The 27178-nt window shown below is 49.0% G+C and overlaps 3 protein-coding genes across 3 annotated transcripts; 1 reads left to right on the forward strand and 2 right to left on the reverse strand.

Moving 5' to 3' along the window:
- The first annotated feature begins 2345 nt into the window (after positions 1 to 2345).
- On the forward strand, positions 2346 to 21896 carry LOC122385983 (tyrosine 3-monooxygenase-like). The gene is made up of 10 exons (XM_043374745.1): positions 2346 to 2540; positions 7996 to 8107; positions 9818 to 9966; positions 10193 to 10379; positions 10614 to 10770; positions 11077 to 11273; positions 13009 to 13144; positions 19954 to 20080; positions 20344 to 20573; positions 20805 to 21896. The coding sequence occupies exons 1-10, from the start codon at positions 2361 to 2363 to the stop codon at positions 20968 to 20970; spliced, it is 1641 nt and encodes a 546-aa protein (XP_043230680.1). The 5' UTR covers positions 2346 to 2360; the 3' UTR covers positions 20971 to 21896.
- Positions 13730 to 16606, reverse strand: LOC122385982 (conserved oligomeric Golgi complex subunit 6-like). Its single transcript, XM_043374744.1, has 4 exons — positions 16439 to 16606; positions 15791 to 16285; positions 15315 to 15436; positions 13730 to 15022 (listed from the first exon to the last, which is right to left on the reverse strand). The coding sequence occupies exons 1-4, from the start codon at positions 16580 to 16582 to the stop codon at positions 13858 to 13860; spliced, it is 1926 nt and encodes a 641-aa protein (XP_043230679.1). The 5' UTR covers positions 16583 to 16606; the 3' UTR covers positions 13730 to 13857.
- On the reverse strand, positions 21830 to 25345 carry LOC122385984 (39S ribosomal protein L22, mitochondrial-like). Its single transcript, XM_043374746.1, has 4 exons — positions 25146 to 25345; positions 23505 to 23707; positions 23092 to 23305; positions 21830 to 22368 (listed from the first exon to the last, which is right to left on the reverse strand). The coding sequence occupies exons 1-4, from the start codon at positions 25186 to 25188 to the stop codon at positions 22148 to 22150; spliced, it is 681 nt and encodes a 226-aa protein (XP_043230681.1). The 5' UTR covers positions 25189 to 25345; the 3' UTR covers positions 21830 to 22147.
- Between the last annotated feature and the right edge of the window lie 1833 nt (positions 25346 to 27178).

Below are 27178 nucleotides of genomic sequence, written 5' to 3' on the forward strand. Positions count from 1 at the left end.
ATGCAAAGACTCAAGTTAACGTGCATATACATAATGCGTAACATCCAACAAAGGTAGGTCGCAACATCCAAGGAAGATCCTAACAACATGGCAGGCCAACTAGAACTAAAATGCATTAACTGTCTGTCATATCAATGCGAATATTTAGGTATTTTCTTGCAGGATGTTAAAGCAAATCGAGCATCAGAGCATTGATCCATTTCTTTGAGGCGCTGCTGGCATTTTTATTTTTATCCTTCTGCAACACATGTTTATTGTAGACGGTGCGTAGCTCAGTTTTATGTGCCGCCAAATACGGTCTGGTGTGTGCTGCTCCATCCATCGTATGGATTTTCTCTTCAGAGCTGGGCAGTGGGCACATTAGTGGGTCGGGCACGCAGAGTCACGACCGGCACAGCGGCGGTAGCGATTGGATACGGAGCGAGGTTTATTAGATAGATGAAAAAAGCCGGCACTGTACCCCGGATAAAAAGAAATTAATCTGAGCGTTGAATATGCACTAATCAATATTCTCATTTCTTACCCACCCTCGGATGCATGTATAACCAATGGCTAACCAATGGCTAAGTAGTGGAAAAATCAAATTCGCCGATTCACGTCAAAGTAAAAATATAAATAGGTACTTAGTTAAGTGCACACTGCACAAATTGGCTTATCAGGTAAGTACACCTTTTTCATTTAAATTCAATCAATCGCCATACCTCTTTCAGGAGCCATTTCGACCATCGGCATTGGGCACAACTAATCCGGCGTGATGTGTTCCATTTTAGCCATTCAGCAAAACCGATTGAACACCGAAGTGAGCGATCTGCAAAACAGCTTGACACTTCGCCAGACTTCGGCATTGAGCGAGCTAGCTCGGCATTAACGAATAGTTTCGACCATGGACGATTTATTTTGCACAATAATAATAATAATAATAATAATCCATTTATTTCGCACCGATATTTCACGGTACATATTCAACACATAACAATACACACCAACACAACACACGAACATGCAGACATAGCACAGCTACGTTTTACCCATTAAGTCAGGCATCTAAGTCATTACATCTAGGTGGTCCCGCCTTGGTCCCGCCTCATCATGCGTTCATTGACTATACGCTCAATGTTCGACATAAATATGTTTTGTAAGTCAAATGGAGTTATGACACTGAAATCCAAGCCTAGTAGGTCGTTCAACAATGTTGAACCATTCGCTCAATGTCGAGTTGTAGAGGAAGCCCGCCGAATAGTTTTGCACAATGGTGATTCTTGTGACCAACCGCCCATTTGTAGCGCCATCTATAAGGCGAATGTGCACAAATGTTTTGTCCAATGGTCAAAAGCTAACGCAAAAAGATGTAGGGTGCTCGGACACGAACGCTGAGAGGAGCCACCTCCGAAGTAAACGCGCCCGAACTCTATTTGTAAACGGTCACGTACTGGCTTTTCCGGTCATCCAGGGCACTTATCATGCTGGGCATCAGCTGCATGTGGGATGGTGGATGGTTTTGACATGTGGCGAATTGCCTTGTCAACGACTCGCTGAATCCTGATAACGCAGACTCTGTATCATGATAAAGTGTGCAAGATTCACACAGCATTTACAGTCCAGTTTTCTAGTACGGCCCAATCTTCAAAAAATCCGGCCATATACAAAATTCAGGTGAAAAGGATAAATTGGTTAAAGGAAAGAAAATGAAATTGAACTTCGTACAATAACCCGCAAGCCAAACGATTTCCAAGTCGTTTGTCTTCGGTATCAACATCTGTTATTCACGGGGTGAGGGGCAGAGTAAGTGCAGAAGTCCAGGAAACCGCCCAGAATCAGTGCCTGTGCACCAGTTCGACCCGATACAGCCATGGGCTGGTCTGACAGCGGCGACCGATCCGCTCCGATCATCTCCGACATGCCGGGCATGTTCGATACGGACACGGCGCACCTCAGGGGTCGATGGCGCTCCCCACCCGTGTGACGCGCCTTCAGGTCGACAGGTCTCTCCCGATCCCAGATATAATAGACATATGAGTCGCCTGTGGTCACTCGTGGATACGCTGTGGTCGCACCTGGACGATCACACCGCGGTGAGGGTCTGAACTACCTATACAAAAACGGGAGTGTTCAAACATTGTTTCGGAAAATCATTAGTGAATCATCAAATGAAGTGAGCGTGCGTTACTCTTCGGGACGTTTATCGCTCCTCTCGCCTTAGCCTCTGGACGGCGACTCCCGCGATCGGCCGGCTCTCCGGGGCGGTGTCGGAGCCGGTGCGTGAGCCGCCCCCTCAGCTCGGAGGAGTGGTCAGGGCGCGCGCGCGCGGCACGCCCGCGACCGTCCGCCGACTCTCGGTCGCTATATAACGTCCGTGCGCGATGGACTTTGGGCGGCTGGGGGTGCTGAGGTGGGTGGCGGGCGGTGCCGCGGCGGTCATGGGCGGGTCACAGCCGGCGGCACCGGTGGGCTCGGAGGCCAGGTCCAGCGCCGCCGGCACACCCACCGTGGCCGACGCCAATCGAGAGAGGTTCGCCATCAAAAAGAGCTACAGCATCGAGGTGAGCACATACTGATAAAAATTGTGATGTTCCATACTAGAAAATGGAAATTTTCACGAAGCTCGGAGAAAATCACTAGAACAAACATTGAAATTAATCACTTATTTGATTTTAACCCGCGCCCCGCTGGGGCTCCTGGATTTCCACGCCCTGCTGTTTTAACACCCCCTTCTTTAAACGTTCTTTTTTAGTGATCATCTCAGATTTGACCTAAGTCAACGGTTTAGCATGTAAAGGGCAATCAATTATGGTTAGGTCTGCCAAAATACTCTTATGTTTTTAGCTGAAACGGACTTTCTGCGATAACTTTTGACTCAGAACTTGCACGATATTTTTCTTACCGGCATTATCTTCCTCTCGTCGAGACGAGTCGAATGAACTATGATTTGACCTTAAAAGGTCAACTAGAAAATTTGACCTTAGGTCAAGGTAATGACCTAACGGGAAAAAGGTCGTGCTGAAATCGTCAAGCTGAACACATCTAAGGCATTTGCATCGCTCTAACATGCGTCTAGCAAAAGTTATCGGAGAGAAACTGTTGAATACCTTTTGTGACCTGAGATGACCTCAGGGGCATAAAGAGGGGTCACGAGCGCAAACATTCGATTCAATGCTTTATATTTACCTTTATCCAATATTTGATTGTTAAGTATGACGTTCGTCCAAAGAGGACCTTTTCAATTCTCTCCCATTGACTTATAATGGAGAGGTCGCAAAGTTGAGCTGACCTTGAGTCACCGATATCAAATTTCCGAGTGATTTTATACACACTGCTTCTCTTATCAATCGCTGAAAGTTTCAAGGCGATCGTTCTGTACGTGTAGCTATGATGAGCAATATAACTTTTCTGAATAAGGTTATTTGACGTGACCTGATGACCTGACCCTGAGCGACCTGCGTCTAAACTTTTTACATGTGCAGAAAATATTTAATAATTTACACGGACAGGTCAGCATACCAAAAACGTCGACGCGGAAATATCTGCGGAAAAAAACACGGATGATATTCAAACACTCTTCGTTACACGCCGGGGGACTGAAGATTTCTCGCCTACCTAACCAAGCCAACTAGCAGAACACGGTGGTCGAAAGATTAAAAGAAAATGATGGGAACCTACTCCACTTGGTTGCGGGTCAGATCAAAGCTAAGATTGTGACAGGTCACTAATCGTCAAATTTACCCGAATGATTTGTGGAAGAATCGTTTATCGTCTCATATATCAGTAAATGATAAAATGATTATGGCATCTTATATAGACCGAATGATGTTCCTTGGAACTAAGATAAAATCAGTTTTGAAATCTTACCTCTAGCTCAAGACATTTCCTAATGCGAAACGTCTTGTTACATATCAGGCGAGCGAATCGCACCTTTTGTTGAGATCGGAACATCTTAATTGTTACATGCCTTAGCAATAAGGATGTCTGTGTTAGAAGTTCTTGCCGATAAAAAAAAAAAATATGCTTGACCCTACCGGACGTCACATGGCCTCAAAAGTTAAGTGTTGAGTCTGCGTAAGTACAATTTTCCAATGCCTTCATTAGCAGTTCAATTCAACAGTGTTTATAATTGTCTGCGTACAAAAAGACAGTTTTTCTCCTTCTATTTTCTGATAATGCCCGAATCGAGAGGTCGTAATTTTAACAGACATTAGTTCTAGGTCCTAGGAGTTAGGAATCAAAAAACGAAAATCCGGGAAACCTACTTTTTTAGTTTTGCTCATCTTGCTCAGCTTGTCATTTGAGTTTTGCCACAGTACCAATCGCTTGAAGCTTTCGAACGCTGTCAGATGTTGCTCATGAAGTAAATATTAACCATTTTGGTGAGACTGACATATAGGGATTAGGTATTAGCGCTAGTTACCTGGCCTAAATTAATTCTCGGCACCAACTCTGAAAGAAGATGTTAAAAGTTGGACACAACAACCACTATACAAACCCGGCAATTGCTGGGGTATTTCGCCACCCGCCGTTGTTGGGGGGGGGGGGCGTTAAACGCCCCCAGCCGATAACTCGAGAACCAATAGGCGCAGCGAAACGCACGAGGCGGGAAACAAAAGAACGCGACGAGACGCTTCAGATGAGTACTTAGAAGTTGAATTTTGAGGTCACAGGTCGGGTCAAGGTCAGGTCAAACACCTGAAATCGGGCTTTCAGTAGCATGGACTTCAGGACTTTGCAATTGGTGCCTCTCGCCATAAACTCTGTCAAAACGGTGCAAATCCTTCATATATGGCCTACAAGAGTGTCAGCGGGGTCAGTCAAGCATAGGTCAGGGTCAAGGTCAGGTCAACCGGGTAGGCACATATCCCCGAAAATCAAAACTGACATTCGCAACCTGTGACACATGTTTTATGGGTAATTTTGGGCGTAGAACACGATGGTGACATTCATTTTATCATATGTGCACGTGTTTGGTTCAAAAAGTTCAATTTAAGAAATGCATGTATCATGGTCGTGAAGTAGTCACGAGAAATTGCCAAGATATAGTTCAAGATTTTGGAAAAAGCGGAACGATAATCAATAATCGAAGATAGCCATTGGATTGTTCATGGTATTGGCAGTCTAATGGCGTTTACGGCATATCTTTAAGTCTATTCTGTGATTTTATATGATTTTTTGAACGTATGCCATTTTTGGTCGAAAACTCAGAAATCATGACGTCACAAAAACCTCGATATCTCAAAAATTTTCTAACCGATTTTTTTGAAACTTTGTCACAATAAACCTCAATCAATTCCCTATAGGTACCCAAATTTTGGCGCGCCGCACGGCGCGCCGTTTTTATGCTATGGCGCGGCGAAAAAAGTCGGGGCGTTTAACGCCGCCCCCCCCCCCCCCAGCAACTCGCGGGTTAATAAAAATCGGGCGTTTTGTTTCAATTCTAACTAAAATTCGTCAGACGCTTCGACGAAGTACGAGCATGCGAATTGTGAAACCATACATCCCGAACTAGTACATAGCGTGGAACTAGCATAGTATACCGCCATACACATAATAGCTAGCACCTGGCAACATTGGTCAGTGCGCACCTTATACGAGCATAGCATGTGCTCACGGGCGTAACTCCGCGTCGGCAGGTGGTATGAACCTCGGTATTGACAGACAGGATCAAAGCAGACGGAATCGATCCTGGGATATCTCGGGAGCACGCTGATTGGATATACGACAGTCGGGCCAGGCCATAATCAGCCGTGTCACATCAGCGCACAGCCGAACCGGGATGAGCCCACTCCTGTCAGCAGTGACCTGGCTAGCGAACTGACCAGTGACCTGACCAGTGACTGACCTTGGCCAGCGAGTCACCCGGGAGGAGCCCACACCCGTCAGCAATGACCTGACCGAGTGAGCTGGTCAGTGAACTGACCAAAGCAGCGACCTGTCCATTCATCCTGCTAGTGACCTGGCCAGAGAACTGACCAGTGACCTGACCAGTGACCGACCTTGGCCAGCGAGTCAACCGGATTCGGAATGAGCCCGCCCCCGTCAGCCAGCTCACCTGACCGAGTGAGCTGGTCAGTGAACTGACCTGCCTTGAGTGCCCAGTGACTTGACCATTCACCCTGCTAGTGACATGACCAGTGCCTGACCAGTGACCGACCTAGCCAGTGACTATCTTAGGCATCCGGTCATCCGTCAGCAGTGAAATGTCCATCAATTCCGCTTCCGCTATGTCCATCCGGCATCCAGTGACCTGACCAGTTCAGTGGCCAGTGATGATCAAAATCCAATGGTTGCCCTCCTCTACCTAGTCCGATCTTGTGTCTTCAGCAACAGAGTCCCCTCCTCATATCGCTCATCCATTCACCAATTCATTCCCTTGAATACACAATGTAAATGCTTTGCTAGATGACTGCCTCGCCGATATATTTCCCGCGGCAGAACCGGGGCCGACGGCATTCTGACCGGCTATCTGTTGGAGTTGTTTACCCAGTTACCAGCAATGTTGACTTGGTCGCCGCCAGAGATTAATACCGCGGCCACGTCCGGCTAGTGTGCCGTGCCGTATTGTCTCGGGCAGAATTGACATAAGAAATAGCGAGACGTCCAGATATCTATTGTAAACCAGACAATTGCGAATAAACACGCGGCATCAAAATATAGGCATATGAACTCAATTTATGAGCTAGATCATTTGGTGACAATATATGAATAAGATCGGTTGCAAGGGTTACACCCTCAAAAATGCCGTCATTGTCTTATGTGGTAAGACAGGTAGAATAAAACGGGAAAAATGACCTGTCCCGTGTAAAATGCAACACTGTTGAAGTGCATGTAGCCACGTAATTTTTTTACTATGCCCTTTTGTTGATCATTCGACAATCTCTTGCTTGTTAAAATGCACGGAAACTAATGTAAGGAAAATAATGCTTTTATAGTAATGACCATTAGCTCTAGCGCTGCTGTTCGGTAGTAGACACCTCCAATGATTTGCACCCGGGTCATGTCGTGCGAAATGGCAGAATTACTCCAGAAACGGTCGCAGCTAATGCAGTCTTAGTGAAAACGTCCCAGCTGGAGTGGTGCGACATATTTTGCTGACGGTGCCTGACGGAGAGCGACTCACACGCCAACAAAGGTCCTTCGGTGCCAACAGGGAAACGCCATAACCGAGCCTGACTTATAGTTCGTGCCGAGGGAGCTAATGGCCGATAATACCGGCAGGCGGCGGACGGTAACACATTGCCGGCGATTACCATAGAGGTTCGTACGCCGACCTCCGAATACGTCCCTTTCAGGCGTCGCCTGCGAGCCATTATTGTTGCCACCGACTAAGAAGATGCCCGTCTTTCGAGTGAGGTGCAAAAAGGCGGACGACGGAGTGATGATGGTATTATTCGAAGATGGAGATAAAGTAGGAGTGATTTCGATATAAGTTGAAAATCGTTAATGACGTCTTCATAAAATCGTAAAAGATGTAGCCTCCCAAATTTCAGCGGAGCATCCTCCCGTCGCATAATTCGTCAACACATGCTTCGCTGTTTCGTGATAAACCTTTCTACCCGCGCAATTTTTAATCGCAAAATAGACTCCCATTTTCATATTTTTCATCACATCAATGATCTTATGCAACGACCGAAACTGAACTGACGTAACACAGTTCCTTATAACACCAGTAGACAGCAAACTTTTCACTTCATGATGTTAGTGTTTAAACGGTTTGTATGCACAGACAACGGAAAGGCTCCGGCAATTTTGTCAGAACTTCAAGATATCCATCCAGATGCCCCTACAAATGGTTGAAAGCTTCAGTCACCGCGTTTTGCGACGGGGAATCTGGATCGTAAGGGGGGGATCGAACGTATGCCTAAACTAAGGTTCTAATCATAACACATGCATTTCTAATCCCCTTCAGTCTGCACTGCCCAGTGTAAAACTAACGGTAAGTGTCACAGACGAGCCAACCGGCGACCTATCCCAGAGCGTGTTTAAAGCGTACGTTTTCCGCCGTTTCAGAACGGGTACCCGGCACGGCGGCGTTCGCTGGTCGATGATGCCAAGTTTGAGACCAACGTCAACAAGGAGAGTCGCCAGGAGTGGCTCAGCCACATCCGTCAGAGCCTCGACGGTAAGCTCGTACTGGCCAGATGGTCAGAGACTGGCCTCGTAAACCGAGGCGTGTCCTGGTTTCTGCGCAGAGCTGAGTGTTTGTTGTTTTCTGCTTGTGTGAATGAGGTGAGCCTTGTTACTATAGTCATTCTGTCATTCTGAAGTCGGAAATAAGGCTGGCAACAAAACAAATCGAGGACAAGGCGTACCGAGAAAAACGCGTATGTCTCTCTCTCTCTCTCTCTCTCTCTCTCTCTCTCTCTCTCTCTCTCTTTCTCTCCTCTCACTCACTCTCTCACCCCTCCCCTAGCGGCCCATTCATTTCCTTTTTCGCTCCTTCCGGGAATGTTTTGTCAAGACGGACGACTTTGAAGCAGCATTTTACCGCCTTCTTTCAGTTGAGTGCACCACAATGGGTGCGACTCCGCTCCCTCGACAGTGAGGGGGGACGTCCCAGTGACGCAGTTGGCTGGATGGTCCCGCTCACGACGTCGACTTCTTCACACCCGATGTGTAATTGACATTGATCGGGAACAGCGCTGTGACTGTCGAGGGCTGCCGCCGCAGGGAAGCGGCCACAGGGGGAGAGCCTCCGTGGCCTGCACGGAAAGACACCCATGTCGGGTATTCGTCCATCAGGTGACTAAGGAACATCGTCTTCAGGTAGCCACCCATCGAAATCGACAACCATACAAACGCACCCGAGACGACCAGAGACGACCCCAATGGCCGGAGGTGGCCGTCCAGCCGACAGCCATTAGTTCACAGGTGGCCACCCACCCTACCCTTCCTCAGTCCATGGCCAGTGCTGGTCACCCGAGCTGAATGCCGCCCACAGAGAGCTACCCAGGGCGACCATTAGCGATGATTTGAGTCGCCCATCTAGCAATTGGTCCGAGGGAAGTGTGTGGCGAACGTGAGGTTACAGCAGTGGCTGCGAGAGCGCCGCTGGAAGCAAAAATTGCTAGGCCCACTATGAGTTGGACGACTACTTGCGACGTATCGAAAGAAGCACGCTACCACTTATCCATGATACAATTAAATTCCCACACTATTAGGTAAATTTCATCGAGCATTTGAAAATAGATTTCAAATTAGAAAATCAACGTCTCTCCACGTGAATTCAGTGTAAATATGTCAGCATCATTATCTGCGACTGCCATTCTTATGAAATGTTTTTGTGGACGTCTCATCCTCCCACACTCGACATGTCTGTCCCGAAGGTCCGTGTCAATAATGTTGTCGCTTCCAAAAACGCGTCATGCTGGAAAGGACAAAGGTCGGTGGCCAATGGGACGAAAAGTCATAAATATCTTGATCATTAGGTCGGTCGTAGTCATTACGGAACACTTCTTAGAATGGTCGTGAAGGTAATGATCCGTACATAGGGCCCGCCTCATCCGACGGAAGAATCTTCTGAGTCCGGTCCTGCATCCGTCTCCGCACGCATTTCATATGGGGATCACTGACTGAATCCGAATACAGCCGCTGCATATGCCTCGGAGTTTATACAGGAATAAAACAGAATAAAAAACAGCGAGATTTTGACGACTATCACTTCTTACATTTGACGAGCTCGCTCGCGTCTCTCTCTCTCTCTCTCTCTCTCTCTCTCTCTCTCTCTCTCTCTCTCTCTCTCTCTCTCTCTCTCTCTCTCTCTCTCTCTCTCTCTCTCTCTCTCTTCCACTACACACACGCCTTACATAACCTCCTTTATCGACCGCTACAGATGATACTCTCTCGGAGGAGGAGGTGCTATTGGCGGCCTCGACCCCCAGCGAGGAGACCGCCGCCACCACCGGCCCGCTCCAGGTCACGCTCGTTATATCCATGAAGTCGGGCATGAACAGCCTGGGCCGCATCATCAAAACCATCGAGGTGAGTCGTGATTAGGACAGAGGACTGGAATGGATGTCAATGAAAAAATAAGCGATCGGGAAACTGGGGCAGCCAGTTTCCCGGGCTTCGAAAAGATTCCTATATTTTTTTTCACACAACTAGTGACTTCTGCAGCCGTTCCCGAACTGTCGCAGGTAGAAGGCATTGAAATGAAACACGGTCATAGAAAGGGACTAACTCCTCTGACGGGTCTCTGCGTTCTCAGAGCCACCACGGCCTGCTGCAGCACGTGGAGTCGCGCTCGTCCCGTCGGCCGGACGCCTCCCACCAGGTGCTCCTGAGACTGACACTGGGCTCAGACGATCTGCGCCAGCTACTGCGCTCACTGCGCCAGAGCGGGGCCGTGGCGGGCCTCGAGATACTCGGAGAGGGCTCCGTCAGCGCCGTAAAAGGTACGAATTGAGGGCGTAAGTACAGTCTTGGGTAGTGAATGGATAGGCATTGCAAATCTGCTACCTCCTTCCCGAGCGACACTTTGGTAGAGACGGACCGGTGACCCATTCATTGCAAGTGAGAGTCCCGTAGACGATTGCCATGGCACATAAAAAGAACGGAAATATTCACTGGCGGCCGCCCAAAGTCGTTCGGACTCAGTCCAGTTTATCTGATGATGTCTGCGCCGGCAGAGCCGTGGTACCCGAGCCACATAAGCGAGCTGGACCTGTGCAACCACCTGATGACCAAATACGAGCCAGACCTGGACATGGAGCACCCGGGGTTCGCCGACAAGGAGTACCGCGCCCGACGCCACGCCATCGCCAACATCGCATTCACCTACAAACAGTGAGAGCACAACAGAGCCAACAACAGAGCTAAGCGACGTTTCTTCGGTGGTTCGAACGATATGAAAAGAAAGGGAACGAAACTGAGTAGGGTCGGGGAAAGGCCAGGGGAAATAGCGCCCTGTTTTAGCAGTTAGCACTCGGCCCCTGAGCAGCCTGCATAAAAGCTCATTTTCCAACCTTACGCACTTATTTTTCGCTGATACATGCAAGACATACGACCTCACGGCTCCAGGCCCATACCAGTTTGCACGCCGGCTCCATGTGGCCGAGTATTGCAACGATCTTAAATTCCACGTGTCCCCAGAGGTGAGCCGATCCCGCGCGTCGAGTACACGCCGCAGGAGGTGGACACATGGCGTCAGGTCTTCACCGAGCTGATGCGCTGTGTGCCGACTGGCGCGTGCGCCGCCTACCGCCGCGTCATGGAGCTGCTGCAGCGCGAGTGCGGCTACTCGCCCGATTCCATCCCACAGCTGGAGGACGTCTCCCGCTTCATGCACCGTGAGTAGTCGGGGTATGGAGAGGTAGGGAGGATCAGGAATAATACAAGGGTAAAGGAGGTGAAGAATACTTGGATAATGTAAGAGAGGGGGCAAAGTTGGAAAGGGATAGGGCAAAGGAGGGCAACCGATCATTCATTAGAACTGAGCGATTTCCGAAGTTTGTGAATAGTCCGTGATCACGCAGGTAGATATTCCATGGCTTGCATATCCAGTACAGGGTGTCCCATAAGTTCCTTCTCACCTAAATTTTTCTTTTAGAGGCTCTCTTATTTAAAGCCACGCTTAATTTATTTTGTAACTGAGCTTTTGGGGTTGCCATGGCAACTGTGAATGTCCTCCACGGTAACTAATTCGTCTAGACAAAATATTTTTTGCCAGAGAGTTCACTTCCTTTGGAGACGGCTTACGCCGCAACATAGAGGTCTCTGATACGGGAACGTCTCGGTATTTAGACCGCACTGGGCCATTCACGACGGTTGCGGGTGATTGAGGCCATCCAGTATGTAGCCAATGTCTGTCGCTAACTGGACGCACAGTAAACAAGTGACGCCGATGATTTGTCGGGAGTCAATCGCTGCAAGTTTATGCTCTTTTTTGTCAGCTTTCACGAGTGAGCCATGTGGCCAAAACTGTGTGGCGCCAAAATGGCCGTCAAAAAGGTCTTAGCGTTAGAAAGTTGGTAAACAGGCTTTTCAGGATGTATTACCAGCTGTCTAAGAGTATCATTTCGGGGTACCTAACCCAAGGTGACTTAAGCTCTACTTACCGGAGGGCTCAAAACAGTCAAAAACGTCTTAAAATGGCCAAACATGTGTTTCGTTATGCCTGAGGCTAAAAAAACTGGAGGACCGATGACATCAATGTGGTCATCTGGACTACCTAGTCCGTGCTCGAGATAAAACACCCGTCTAAACCCCAAAACGGTCCCATATGGGCGACGGAAAAGGCCTTTGTGTCATCCAGCTTTATTCCTATGCAAAAGGCCAGGGTCACGGTAATGTGGGGTAATATGCGTCCAGACACTGATCACGTTGTGAATGATGCTCCAGAAACAGTCTTGGGACGCAGAATGCTTCTCCAAGAAGATCTAGGAGGAGTTTCAGCTTTCTAGCTTAACTTGAACCGCAAGTATGACCACATTTTTTTAGTAGAAAATGGCATCCGGGAGGTCGTAGGCCCATCTTCATGCAAGACAGTGCATCAGTGCAGAGGTCAAGCAAAGCATAAAAGCAGTGCCAGGAGACTGTAATAGGCGTGTGTGGCAAGATCACATCCCAGGCAACTCATCGGATCCAAATTTCATAAAAATGTGTTGGGAATATTGAAATCGAGGCTCGTCGAAGCGAAGCGGTGTTCCAGCATTGAGGAGCTCACGGCGCATGCCAAGTCAGTCTGGGCTAACTTCCAGCCTGCTATGCTGCCAAACATGCCGGTTGGCATGTTGCAGCATGTATTCATGTGTTTGCCTATGAAATGGGGAGCACATTGAGGGGTTATAAACATATCAAAACGCAATGTACTATGTTTTACATGCAAATAAAAGGTCAGAACGAACTTATGGGACACCCTGTAGGTTGTTGTTGTTGTTGAAGACTTAGAGCGGCATATCCAGTAGGGCTTCTGCAAGAAGTGTCAAAGTGACTTAGAGTTCAGAGCGGATTGAACGAAGGCGTATTATCTCACACCAGTCCCGACCATGAGCCGACCAGCAGCCATCCCTCGTCGACCCCCAGGTCGTACAGGCTTCATCCTGCGTCCGGTGGCCGGCCTGCTGACAGCGCGCGACTTCCTGGCCTCGCTGGCGTACCGTGTGTTCCAGTGCACTCAGTATGTGCGCCACCACAGCTCACCGCATCACTCTCCGGAGCCGTGAGTAGGGGTGGGAGGAGAGGGACGAGGCAGCGACCGGAGCGTCGCCTGTTCGCTGAGAAGTCGAACAGCATGTGGTTGTGGGTGTTTGGTGTATGCAATGTGAAATAAAATGAAGGTGTGGGCGACAGAGGAGCGACATCAGCAAAGAAAATCAGCAGTCTGTCTGTTCAGCCAGGCTCTGATGTTCTTCCTAAAGGTATGTGCCTATATAGCCGGTTATTTGTCGTTTGTTATAGCGGAGTATGTTGAAATCGCCTAGCATCCGACGATTAGCGAATGGTTGCAAGACTTTGCCTCATTGCGATGATTCGGGCTTTGCGCTTTCCACCGACACTTTTTTTCGTGATTTGCGGAGAAATTGGTCAATGTTGGCTCATTAGTCATTGTGACGGATATTACGATAGACTACTGCGATATAGAATAACAGCAATATATTGTAGGCGACAGCAAAATAACAATATCTTAGTGACAATGCTTTAAACTTAATTAAAATCAAAGACGGCAGACGCACAGGATGACCTCTCAAAAATAATTGACCTTCAATGCCAACCCACGTCAATCATACTCCACCAAACTCACCTCCCATGTGACATGCAATATTGCAGTAAAACAATAAATGCTGCACATCTGAACATAAACCAGCTGGATATTAGCAGCGCACTGTCAGTAGCCATTGCCCATCACATACCACTCAGCACTTGCCGTCTCCCTTACACAACCAACAGCGCCTTGAGCTGGTCCGGCGTACGGGGCATCAGCTTATCGGGCTCCGCGTACCCGTTGCTCGGCTCGTGCACGGCCGTGTAGAGTTTCTCGTAGATGACGCCGACCACCTCCGCCGATCGGCGCTGAACGGTCAGCCTGTGTGCCGAGCTGGCCAGCAGGCGCAGCTGCGGCAGCGTCAGCATGTCCGGGCTGGCCAGGAACACGTCCAGCCGCTGCAGAAACTGGCCCACGGCCGCCTCACCCAGGCCCGGCTGCTGACTGAGCGGGCCCGGCGGCGGCGACTGCAGGCCGGCGTAGATGTGTGTCAGTCCCAGCGACTGGACCACACTGCTGGCCTGCTCTGAGGTCAGCGCCTCCAGCTGGGCGTCCAGCTGCGCCTGCAGCGACTCCAGCCGCGGTTCCATGTACTCGTACAGCGACAGCGTCGAGTGCAGTCGGTACAGGCAGTTGAGCAGGTAGACGGCGCAGTCTCGCGCCGGCAGAGCTGCCGCCGACTCCAGTACGGCAGCCATCAGCGGTTCCAACAGACAGGCGGCTGTCTGCTCCACCTGGGCGCGGCGAGACTCAACCACACCGCCACCATCCAGCGCCTCACGCAGTAGCGACAGTGCACTGAGCACGGCTGGCGCGGGCGCCAGGTCGGCAGCTGGAGGTGTCACCCGCTCACAGAGGCGCGCCGCCTGCGCCTGGAGCGCCTGCAGCGCGGCCCGCTGACTAAGCGCCTGCAATTCGTCGAGCGTGGCCGGCAGTGGGCCGTCGAGTACCACCTGACCGATGGTGGAGCGGTAGAACTGGATCAGCCCGCTCACTTTGTGCAACACCACGGCGCCGGGAGACCCCAGCAGCACCTGTTCCAGGCGCGCTCGCAGCGGTCGGCACACCGCCTCACACACGGACGCCAAAGCAGTGTCAATGCGTGTCGGTGTCTCGGCCGGACGACAGTCACGCAGTAGAGACTGGAGAGCCTCACGCTCGGAAGGTGTCGCCTGGTGCAGCCAGGCCAGCATGTCGCCTACGTAGCGGAGCGGATCGTGGGCGTGTAGTTCGATGGGCCGTGGGGTGCCGCCGCGCCCGCCTGCCGTCAGGGCGTCGATGAAGGCCCGCACCAGGAGCTGGCGACGCACGGCGCAGTATTCGTCCATGACGTACCTGCAAGCACGTAGCTCGTCTGTCAGAGGAGTCACGGGTAGGGCCCCAGTCACAAGCCTCCATATTGCCACATATTCTCGCCTAGTCAGTCTGTAAAAACAAACACTAAACAGGACACTAGTCACGTCTTCCAAGTTCACCAACAACGTGTGCACGAGACGACCCATTGTTAGGTAACGACTATTGAAACCTTCCACAATGTACAACCAAGCCCGAGAGCATGCACAAGCAACTATATAAGCGATTATAGACGATATAGTGTCTTGCAACAAATAAAGACCCGATCACTCACTGGAAGAGAACCGGTCTGTCTTGGAGGCAGGCTATCGCCTTGGCGAGGCATATGTTGCTGTCAGCGTCGGAGGAGCGGACGCAGGACTGCGCCCACTTGTACAGACGCTCGTAGGCGCCCTCCTGAAAGACACGATCAGGTGAGCGGATAAGTACCTAACATGTCGGCAATGGTGAGATAAACGGCCAGCACAAGGGGATCAGCACAAAAGACTCAGCACATAGGACTCAAGCATTAGGTAAAATGGCAATTGAACAATAGTGTTACCACTTACCACCTTAAGAATCTAGTTCATTTAGTATAGCCCCCTCCCCCCCCTTTAAAGATATATGAGTAGTTGATATTACTGAGTAGATGGCTCTATGGGACAAACGCCTACTGAGCAGATTTTCTCGCTGATCTCCCGTGAGCTGTATCCCAAAAGGCAGTCATATCTGCTTTATGTTAGGCATTGCCCGAACTCGCTATGTGCCCACCTGGTAGATGGACATCTGTTCCATGACCTCGAGCGCCGTCTGCTGGTGGCCCGACTGCAGCAGCAGCTGCACGTCGCCATGGATGCGCGCCGCCCGCTCCAAGGCCGGGAAGAACGCCGGCGTCACTTCTGGCGCGCGCAGGGCCGCCAGCTCGGCCGGCGTCAGCTGGAAAGCAGCCGTGAAGGCCGAGAGCAGCCGGCGCTGGCCGCCGAGCCGCGTCGCCTCGGCGCGCAGCTGGGCCGTCTCGTCCAGCAGGCTGCGCGCCTGGCGCCGGGTGGCGGCCAGCCGGGCAGCCAGCCGTCCGCAGTCAGCGGCCATGCCAGAGACGTCGGCGTGCACGGCCGCCAGCGAGTCGCGCACGCGCCCGAACGACGCCAGGAACTCCGAGTTGACGGCCAAAGAGCGACGCTCGATGGCGCCGCGCAGGTTACGGCGCGACAGCAGCGTGTTCTCCTTGACAAAGGAAGAGACATCCTTCAGTGCCTCCAGTAATTCCTGGAAGAGAGAAGAAACAATGACACATGCTGAGAGTCAAAGGATTATGGCTAATGTATATTTATTTAATCCATGCATAAAACATCAGCAAGGGGGAAGCTAGCCTAACATAGGCACAAAATCAAGTAAAATATATAATGAAATTGATCATACCTTGTCATCTTCCAGCTGCTTGCCCAGAATCTTTTGTATTTTATTAGACAGTGGATTGGCCACTGCCTTTTCATTTTGATCACCATCTCCCTGTGCAGGAGCCATGACTGAGGTCTGAAACAGTGTCACAGGAAGTTCAGACATTTGTGTTCACACCAAGACCTTAAGCATTTCAGCAACAGCAGCAGCACTGCTTGTCTTACATAATTTTAATTGAATCACTTAAAGCTGTATTTTTAATGTTGCTAGCAATAGATACCTATGGGTAAACGAAGAATTTTTGGCTACTTGCTATACCATGTTCTAAAAAAAAAGAAATGCCCTATACAGCTCTCACATGGGTCTGATAGCAGTTCCTTCCCAGCTACCCCACCATACCTACAGCAGCAAAAATATTACTCCAATCAGGCTCTCACATGCAGTCCCTTCCCAGCTACCCAACCATACCTACAACAGCAAAAATATTACTCCAATCATTATCATTGCACAACTTGATTGGAAAGGATGGCTTCATTGAAACTAGAAAATAAAGTATAAAATACAGAAGGCTGATGCATGAAGATTTATTGGAGCAGCTTTTAACACAAAAATAACTTAGGCTTTATTAGATTTATCTGAATGAGACAAATGCCTTCTTAAAGGGACCCTCCCACCTTAACATTAGTTTTGAGTTGAGATAGCCAAATTGGTGGCCATGGCCTGCAAATACCGGTTTGGGCACTCACAACATCGAAAAATGCTTTAATTCGAAGATATGGAATTTCAAACTTGCACTTTGCAGTTTTCGGATTCTAAGGGGCTAATGCATTGGAATGCCCCCTTAGAATTTGTGACGTCAGCGGAGATCTAACTATTTTTAAATCTTAAGACTAAAACCATCGTTAACACGTGGTGGTATACGCTGCTTTGCGCGCAACGTCTGCCGCATTTTAAGGCTGCCAAATTATTGCTTCCAAATAAAGTCGCTAGTAACAGGGGAGATCCCAAAAAGTAAACAAAAGTAAAAGCCTAATATCTTGAAAACCAGTGAATATTTTTCGGTGAAATTTGGTAGATATTCGTTTCCGCTCTTTCTGAACCAAGGGACATCACTTTTATGCCAATTCATTAACTTTTTGAAGGTGGGAGGGTCCCTTTAAGCAGTTATTTATTTGAGGCTCGTTGATACATGAACATCTAATAGGTACTATCAATCACAATTTGATGAATAAAAAGGATCAGCATGAATAAACAAATTATAAAAGATCCATCCACCACAGAGCCTACAAAAATGGACAACTTCTCCCAACTAATCCAAAATGCAATATCAAGGCCCAAAATGTATCTATAAATCTGAAAAGTCGTGGTTGAAGCTGCAAGCCAGCTCATCCACAGATAACTAGGACAAATGGTAGGTAAGGTAGGGGAGAGTGGGGCACATTCGTGCATGGGGCACATTCGTGCATGGGGCACATTCGTTTTCAGCAGTTTATGGGAACACGAGTGACTGCACGAGCTCAAGGTAAATTATGGAAATATGTCTATCATTGCCGCCCTTCGTTCACCGTAGAAGACAACACTGTACCTGCTGTCATGCTTGATAAAAACGCAAATTTGTAATATTCGTGAGCTTTCCAAACTTTTCTCATATTATCCATTTTCGTGATCCTGACTCGGAAATGTGGTTCAGCTTTTCAAAATTGGGGGTGAAGAAGCTCACTCTATTCATGGAACTGCTGCAAACTTGTTTGTTGAAAAAGTGGCATTTTTTCAAAAAGAAATTTTGAAATATATTACTAATAACGTTGTGGGGCAGGTTCGTGTACGCACTGCCTGGGGGCACATTCATGCATATTTTTTTTTTAGTTTTTGCGATTTATGACTTTATCTGTAGTAGGTTTCTCTAATGACACTCGCCTGACTCAGTCTCGACTGCTTGCGACGTCGTGACGAGCAATTCACGTGAACTTGGCGAGGTCACGGAGGCCGGCAGTTGGCACATTCTTGTTGGCCAGCCCATTCTTTCTACATATGTTGTGCAATGCATTCTTGTCGAAAGGAATCAAGTGAAATGACCCCCTGCCAATTTCCTTTGGTAAATTTCTGGTAATGCCCGGTAATTTCTCGAACTTTGCAGGGTGAACGAAAGTGCCCCACCTCTTGAACGAATGTGCCCCATAGGTGGGGCAGTTTCGTGCAAATGTTCAGAGTTATTAAAAGTCATTGTTTCTAATGGAAGCAATAATTTTAGAGGATAACTTTTAAAGAGGAAAACTATCTGCAATAGTTCCTTTCCATACTACAATCAACAATTTTGCCATTGCACTAACCAAAGTATTTGTATTGTATTGTATTGTATTTACGATCATGGGCGATCCACACATGGCGTGGCGATTACTGCCCCCCAAAAGAACAGATATATGGGTTTATCCATTTTTTGCACGAATGTGCCCCACTCTCCCCTATATTAAACCAGAAAACAACTGGCCTTCAATGCAATGCAAAAGAACATCCAGCATACCTTCACCTCCTCATGCACTTACCATGCAATCTATAAATTGTTATTGTTATGCACTCTTATGCAAGCTCTTATGTTTTGCCTAAAAACAGAAATAAGTGAAATGCTGTTCAGGATGGCAAGCTCACGGCTGCTAGCGATAATTGTCGAGTAGTTTCCATGGCTACCAGCATTCACTTACCTTGTCTTTCACGTTACAATCCAACCAACAGTGAATTTCAATGCCAACCGAACACGACTGCCACGGCCAAGGCCCTATATAGCCCCTCGCGAGGCGAAAAACGAAAGTTGAGGCCACTAAAAAAAAAAAAAAAAACGGCTACATTTTGTCTCAAGAGCGTCAAGTTTCCATTGCTACCATATCGATGAAAGCATCCATCTCCCTTCACTCTTCTCACTTTCGCATTTTCCTTTACTCTTCACAACAATATCTTCTCATAATGAGAAGTAGCCAATTGATTAATCATTTATTCACTTTCGATGATAACACAAAAGCAAATATTCTAAATAGCCAGACGTTTCGGCCTCAGGGTGCCTTCGTCAGTGATAATACTGAGATACTAATACATTAATAAATTAATCAATATTTTACACTTTCAAAATACACATGACCTAGACATTTTTCAACCATTCTGCGTTGGTTGAATGGTTGAAAAATGTCCAGGTCATGTGTATTTTGAAAGTGTAAAATATTGATTAATTTATTAATGTATTAGTATCTCAGTATTGTCACTGACGAAGGCACCCTGAGGCCGAAACGTCTGGCTATTTAGAATATTTGCTTTTGTGTTATCATCGAAAGTGAATAAATATCACAATGTCTGACACGATACATACATGATGAATCATTGCTAACTAAACAAATAACATTATGTGGTTTGGAACAGTGCGGAACGATCTGCAAACGATAGCAATAGCAGCCAGGTTACTTATCATGCCCGTGTTATTGGCAATCGAATTACGAATAGATGCATTCAATTTTCAAATGGCATATTTAATCCGTCTCTTCCCGTTTCAGAGACTGTATCCACGAACTGTTGGGACACGCACCTCTGCTAGCGGACCCGTTCTTTGCCGAGTTTTCCCAGGAGCTGGGTCTGGCGTCGCTCGGGGCTACTGACGAGGAAATCGAAAAATTCGCCACGGTAAGCAGTGAGCCCTGCATGCACTCAGTGGGTACAGTGAGCAACTGTGAAATGTGGACCGTGGAGTTACGAATAAAGGTCATTGTAGCTGTCCGCAGATCTACAGACTCACGGTGGGGTGCTAGCAGATGCAGCACTGGTTCACGGCCAGGTGCTGACGGATGCACTGGTTCACGGTGGGCCACGTTCACAGGTGTTTCGTGTTGACAGATGCACTGGTTTACGATGGAATTGACGGTGTTTCACGATGGTCGACGTTACAGATGTACTGGTTCACGGTCGAGTTTGGCCTCTGCCGTGAGAACGGCCAGCTGCGCGCGTACGGCGCCGGCCTGCTCTCCTCGTACGGAGAGTTGGAGCACGCGCTCTCCGACCGGCCGCAGCTGCTGCCCTATGAGCCGAGCACCACGTGCATCCAGCCCTACCAGGACCAGGACTACCAGGACACCTACTTCGTGGCCGAGAGCCTCACCGACGCGCAGGAAAAGTTCAGGTAAATCCGAACTGTCAGATGCGTCTCTGTACTGTGCTACAGTGGTAAGTGGTTCAATATTTACCTCATAAATGATTAGTGAGCGCATAGGCACTTAGCGGCGACTGGTGATAATATGAGTAGATCTCGCCCGACCAACAACCTCCATCGGCCCGTGATGTGCACTGTTCCACCGTGTGCCGAGCTGTGTACTATCGCGTGCCGTGCTGAGACGCCGACTGTTTGCCGCAGACGCTGGGTGGCCACCTCACTGAGCCGGCCGTACGAGGTGTGGTACAACCCGCACACCCAGTCCATCGAGCGGGTGACCTCGGTGGACCAGGTCGGCTCCATCGTCTCCAGCCTGCAGGGACAGCTCATCCGGCTCAACAGCGCCGTGCAGAAGATGAAGTTCTGAGGTCCGAGACACAGCGAGGGATGGAGAGGAGGACCAGTTTAGTCCAGTGAGAGGATACCAACAGAGCAACTGGAGACCAACGACATGATGAAGGAAGAAGTGTTGTTTCAGCAGAGTAGGTGCTGGGCGCCTCCCCGGAATGGAAATGCAAGCGAGCGATTTCTTGTAAGCCATGGGATGGTAGGCATAAACACAACGCTGAGGGTTTAATTCAGCGGCAAAAGACGGAAATTATATAGCAAAATATGCTCTCAAGGAGACATCACTGTCCTCCACAACTGATGTCAGCGTATAGCCGGCGGGAGCTGAAGCAGCCAGTATGACATCTGTAAGAATGCTTCAAATGCATTTTGGAACTTTGAAACTTCAAGGTTCATACAGCAATTCATTTCTTCGCCTAAACTGCGAGTGGGCATTATTCGTCGGTTAACTTGGATCGGGCGTTAACTTTCGACTAAATGACCTGAATATAAAAGAAATCAATCTATCATACAGACCATCACGTAAGTTCATCCACTAACACGCGCTTATGAGTAATCAAACTGATCTCAATATTACGGAAAGCTTAATAAACCAATTACCAAAGAAACATTACCCCAGCATATTGCTGAGAATATCTACGAAATTACCGAGCCCGTGTAGTACGGTCTTCCGACCGAAAATTTCGTCAACGACCCGTGCCATGCCTCGGCGCGCGCTGGCGACTCCGGCTCGCCGCCCGGCCCGCCGGCACACAGGGGCCAGCCCGGCGGGCTCGGCGGCGACTCGACACGCGGCGCTCCGCCCGCGACTGTTATCGTAACTATTGATGTGTGTAGGGACCAAGAACAGCTGGTGAAACCGGGACCAAACGATGATAGGTGTTGTTTGTCGCTCGCTGTATTGCTGTTACGTGTTCTATGCAAATATATACTCGTAGTTGGCAACTGACTTTCTAGATGCTATTTCACCAACGCAACACATATTGGGAAAGCAAAAATGTGTTATCCTGCATTCCGGACAACGACTAAAGCGTATCGACTCACTTCACTTACGACAACTAAAAAAAAAAACTGTCACCTCTGTTCGGACAGAAGAACTTCCTCATCATCACACACGTCACAAAATGTTCACTCGCACAAAATATGCGACCGCTCGGCAAGTCAACACTCTCACAATCAGTTCGGGGGTCGGTTTCTCACAACGAGTGGGTAATGGTCCTCTGCCGGCGCTGCTCCAGCCACCTTTTGAGCATTTCCTCGGGTGGCAGCGGTGCATCTGCGTAGTACTGCTCAGGCGGCGCGCCCTCCTCCAGGCGAACAAAGTAGTGTGTGTACCGGTAGTGGACGATACCCGGACGGGCCCGCGCGTGTCGTCGCAGACCCTTCAGCACGCGACCCTTGGTGGCAAACGACTCAGCTGCGCGGAGGAGAGAATCACCCGTCAAAGTTCTGATCCGTTGAGAGAAAAAAAAAACGTAATTAGCGAAGATAGATAGGTGCGACCTGTTTGATTTATCGACAGAATCAAGGATCCGACCAGTGCCTCGAGTCTGACCGGGTGGAGTAGAAACATCCCACAGGCAACGAGATGCAGACGGACAATTATGGATGCGACCGAACAGCAAGGATAACCATAATCACCTTCTCAGGATGGCGGAATCTCTGTGAATATGCCGAAAAAAAAACTCAATGGATGATTGATTAAAAAAAAAATATGTAGCCAAGCTTCCAGGCTCCAAGTGGGTATACGGGTTTCTATTCCGATTAATAGATATGTTTCCTTTTTCTTTGTTCGGGATAGGCCGATCTAAACAGCGAAAGGGAACTAAATAGAACGACCTGCGAGGGTCAAATCCCAACTGGAACTGGATACAAAGAATGTGGCAGGAAATCGCTGTCCGTTTGGTCGGAATATAGCGATTTTAACAGCTGGAATAGGACAAAGTATTAAGCATCCAACCAGTCGGAGCAGGCGTATATTCCAGTAAGGCCGAGGACGGTACTGGATCGGAGCCTCTCCAACTCGTCAGGAAAAAGGGCGAACCGATAGACAAAGAAGAAGGAGCTGGATGCACAAGTATGCTCAAATGAGTTTTCTGGGCACATAAAACATTCACGACAGCAGTTTCATTGTACTCACCGACCCAGAGGTTATTTTTGAACTCGACGTTGTGGTCGCGGACGGCCATCTCCTGTGCCTCCTTCAGTGCCTCGGACACGATCTGGGCCCCCTTCTTGTTGACAAACTGCAGCTGCTTCAGCGCCTCCTCGATACTCATCCCGCGGATCATCGAGGCGATGTACCACATCTTCTTGGTGCTGTATTTCACGTTCGTTTTGACGTGGCAGACGAACTGAAACAGTAACAGGGAAAAGCGGATGTTGAGCATCGTACACATTCAACAAGTAAGCCACGTATCACCTTTTTGAGGGCAACACCACCAGGATACCACCTCCAGAAACAGCTCCCCTTCATGCGATCAACACCTCTAGAGATCCCTGCACCACCTTTTATCCCACCCACCCTGGTTCGGGCCCACTCAGACTACTCACGGCTGGTCGGGGCGCCTCGTCGGCTCCGGTCGGCGGAAACACCTGCTCGTTGTACAGCGGCCATCGGCGCGGTCCGGTCGGGGGCAGGAACGACATGGCCCTCACACCGGCCGGCCGGGCCGGGCCGAGCTCGGATACACTGGACGGGCCGCGGCTGGGCAGGAGAGTGGCTGCCGCGGCCGTGATCCCACCTGGCCAGGCAGCTGTGGGACAGACAAGGCATCAACATGAGACAGAACCTGTGCCAGCGCCAGGGTCGGCATGGCTCCAATGGAGTGACACACGACCAGAGTTTTGTTGTTGGTTTGTTAGGTTAGGATCTCTTGGTCTAATGAGACCATTTCCAAGCTGCAAAGATTATGGAACTCAGGCAGAAACATTGGTCAATATGGCCATTCTGGTGTGTGACCAGGCCTGATTCTGTCACTATGGACAGGCCTGCCAGCTAGCTAATGGTTTTACTGTATGCCTGGCCTATTCAAATACATTAGCCAGAGGGGTGTGGTAATAACTGGTGTAAGCAAATTGACCACGGTCAAAAATGTATTACCAGAATGCACTTAAGCCAACATTTTGGGATGGTCTCGTTCCTAAGTCGGCTAAGAGCTTCGGTCCAGAAAATAAATTTATCGTTGGCATACAGTAAAATACATACCAAACTCGGCCGGTGATAAATTTTCAAGACCTCAGTCCTTACTGATTTTTGAACTCGGCCTTCGGCCTCGTTCAAAAATCCAGTAAGGACCTCGGTCTTGAAAATTTATTTACACCGGCCTCGTTCAGTATTATATAACACTGCTGCATTCAAGCACACCTCTGGACCTGAAAAGACAGAACAGTACCTCATGTCAAATGAATCATGAAGGTAGATACCTAGTACCCACCTATCCTGCCAGGGCCCAGGACAGAGTTTTAGGCTTGGTGGAGGATTTGAGCATCCTGGGCCCTGCCATGGATGAGAGATATAAGGTACATGAATAAGAGATATAGAGGTAATCTCTCATCCATGGCCCTGCTTCACACTGCAGGTAGCAGTGAATTGGGTTTCCATGGAATCGTCAATTAACTCAGATGCTCGCAACCAGGGCTGCGGAGTCGGAGTCGGAGTCGGTCGGAGTCGACAGTTGTGACCGGAGTCGGAGTCAAAGTCGGAGTCGATTTTAGAAACCCGAGCCAGAGTCGGAGTCAGAGTCATCGAAAATCTGTCGACTCTGCAGCCCTGCTAGGTCTGTGGAGTCAGAGTCGGGAGTTGGAGTCGGTCGGAGTCGACAATTCTGCCCGGAGTCGGAGTCGGAGTCGGAGCTGGTTTTTGAAAGCCGCAGTCGGAGTCGGAGTCGCCGAAAATCCATCGACTCCGCAGCCATGCTCGCAACACTGGAGCGACAAGCCAAATTTGTTTCGAACACCGCACCAATACAACAGCACAGCACGCTGCAGCATCGGGCAGTGAAACAGGGCTCTGCTCTGAGGATGGTGCTGAGGATTTTTCAGACTAAAGTAGGGTTTACATATGCTACAAACGACCGAATTTGGATGTAACAGGCTTCATAAATGGGCCATGCTGATATTGTGATTGGTTGGTAGGTATTGGTATGGCACAGTCATTTGACAAATGTTACATGCAATGTGACTACTACTTACCATTAGTGGCAAAAATCCTTTGAAGTATTCTCGCTGAAAGCATTGTATATCACAGCAACTTTTAACAAGATCTAGCAAGTCAAATCAACAAACACACACCAAACAAAACCACTGCACGCATGAAAATGCGTGAAAATGCATGAAAATGCGTGAAAATGCATGAAATTGCGTGAAAACCCCGACGAGACACCGTGTTTGTCACTTTTGCGTCAAGTATGGTGTCTTAAGATAAAAATTGAAACTTTGATGACGTAACTTTTTTTTAAAAGCCAAAATCCTTGCAAATACTGTTTCAAATGTAATTATTCTAGTCTAAATTTTTAAATTTTTGATGCAATAGGATAATTTGTTGAATTTCAATTAACTTTTTTCAAAGTATTGACTCTCAAAAGTAATACGTCATATAATTAATTTCGAGTAGCGCCAGATATTCGAAATGTTGGGGGTTCGTGGGCGTATATTCGAATGCAGTATGAGTAGAGCATGGGTCCCGAAAAATTCTTCAGAAACTAGAGAAATTCTCGCGGGGCAGGACGTCTGTCAAACTAGCAGCGAGCTGCGAGCAGCGAGTCCAGCAGCGAGAAACGGGCCATCTCGATTCAGCTGAAAATTTGCTCACAGAGCTTTCTCAGCACGCTGATTCCGAAAATCATGGTCTCTAGGGTGAAATCTTTACCGTTCTCGAGATAGAACCCTCTAAAGTTTTCGACACCCATGACCGGGCCATCCCGATTTGGCTGAAAATTGGCTCACAGAGCCTTCTCAGCACGCTGACTCCGAAAATCATGGTCTCTAGGGTGGGAATCTTTACCGTTCTCGAGATAGAACCCTCTATAGTTCTTACCACCCATGACCGAGCCATCCCGATTTGGCTGAAAATTTGCTCACAGAGCCTTCTTAGCACGCTGATTCCGAAAATCATGGTCTCTAGGGTGGGAATCTTTACCGTTCTCGAGATAGAACCCTCTAAAGCTCTTACCACCCATGACCGGGCCATCCCGATTTGGCTAAAAATTGGCTCACAGAGCCTTCTCAGCACGCTGATTCCGAAAATCATGGTCTGTAAGGTGGGAATCTTTACCGTTCTCGAGATAGAACCCTCTAAAGTTTTCGGCACCAAAGACTGGGCCATCCCGATGTGACTGAAAATCGGCTCACAGCCCAGTAAACATGCCGACGTCGGCCCGACGTCGGCCGACGTCGGGGTGACGTCGGCAACTCGGCATCGGTATGCCGACGTCGGCCCGACGTCGGTCCAACCTCGGCACGACGTCGGCTGGATGTCGGATATGCCCGCATGTTCCGACGTCCAGCCGAGGTCCAGCCGACGTCGGGCCGACGTCGGACCGAGATCAATTGCTGAGGTCCGGCTGACGTCGGGCCGACGTCGGACCGACATCGGCCGCTGTTTTGACCGTTAAAATAATATAAAATACATGTTTCATGTTTCATAAAGTGCTTCTATATTCAAAATATCCTCAGGAAACTCAAATCTTCGTCCACGCCGCAACCCCCTGATCCGGACTGGACGGGAAACTTTATCCCATTTGGGATTGCCCGTAAGCCGAGCTCGCCCGTAGCCGGGTGCGGTGAGTGCTTGGGGGCTGCTCGGCCTATCCTTTGGTCAGGCTCAGCCCCGGCAACTCACCAGGGCCGGGCCCAGTTCATATAGAAAGGCCAGTCGGCAAGTGTCACTTTGCCAAAGTGCCACTTATCAAAGGGACACTTTGGGAAACGTTGGTGCAGGTGTGTAAGAGTGGCTATATGAATCCATTGTGGGGTCGCCCTTTCAAATAAGTGTCACGTAACAACAATGGGACCAGGGACTCTATATGAACTAAACCCAGGGTGCTCGCCAAGAAGACCAATGTCTCCATCCTATGATCCTTCCGGCTCTGAAATGGTCTTGTCAGACCGAAAGGGCATAACCCAACAAAACAAACCAAATCCGTTAGTTGGCTGCGTGGTATAGTGGTTAGCGCACTAACCACGCGTTCGAATGACACGGGGTTCGAATCCCATCGCCGGCTGAT

This window comes from Amphibalanus amphitrite, unplaced genomic scaffold (assembly GCF_019059575.1).
Source record: "Amphibalanus amphitrite isolate SeventyFive unplaced genomic scaffold, NRLGWU_Aamphi_draft 000236F_arrow, whole genome shotgun sequence".
Classification (NCBI taxonomy): Eukaryota; Metazoa; Arthropoda; class Thecostraca; order Balanomorpha; family Balanidae; genus Amphibalanus; species Amphibalanus amphitrite.

Coding starts and splice junctions, on each gene's coding strand:
- LOC122385983 (XM_043374745.1), top strand. CDS start 2,361: ATGGACTTTGGGCGGCTGGGGGTGCTGAGGTGGGTGGCGGGCGGTGCC. Junction 11,274..13,008: donor CGTCTCCCGCTTCATGCACC/GTGAGTAGTCGG, acceptor GTCGACCCCCAG/GTCGTACAGGCTTCATCCTG. Junction 13,145..19,953: donor CCGCATCACTCTCCGGAGCC/GTGAGTAGGGGT, acceptor TTCCCGTTTCAG/AGACTGTATCCACGAACTGT.
- LOC122385982 (XM_043374744.1), bottom strand. CDS start 16,582: ATGTCTGAACTTCCTGTGACACTGTTTCAGACCTCAGTCATGGCTCCT. Junction 16,286..16,438: donor AGCAGCTGGAAGATGACAAG/GTATGATCAATT, acceptor TCTCTCTTCCAG/GAATTACTGGAGGCACTGAA. Junction 15,437..15,790: donor AACAGATGTCCATCTACCAG/GTGGGCACATAG, acceptor CGTGTCTTTCAG/GAGGGCGCCTACGAGCGTCT.
- LOC122385984 (XM_043374746.1), bottom strand. CDS start 25,188: ATGCTTTCAGCGAGAATACTTCAAAGGATTTTTGCCACTAATG. Junction 23,708..25,145: donor AAGGATTTTTGCCACTAATG/GTAAGTAGTAGT, acceptor TCTGTCCCACAG/CTGCCTGGCCAGGTGGGATC. Junction 23,306..23,504: donor ACGAGGCGCCCCGACCAGCC/GTGAGTAGTCTG, acceptor TTACTGTTTCAG/TTCGTCTGCCACGTCAAAAC.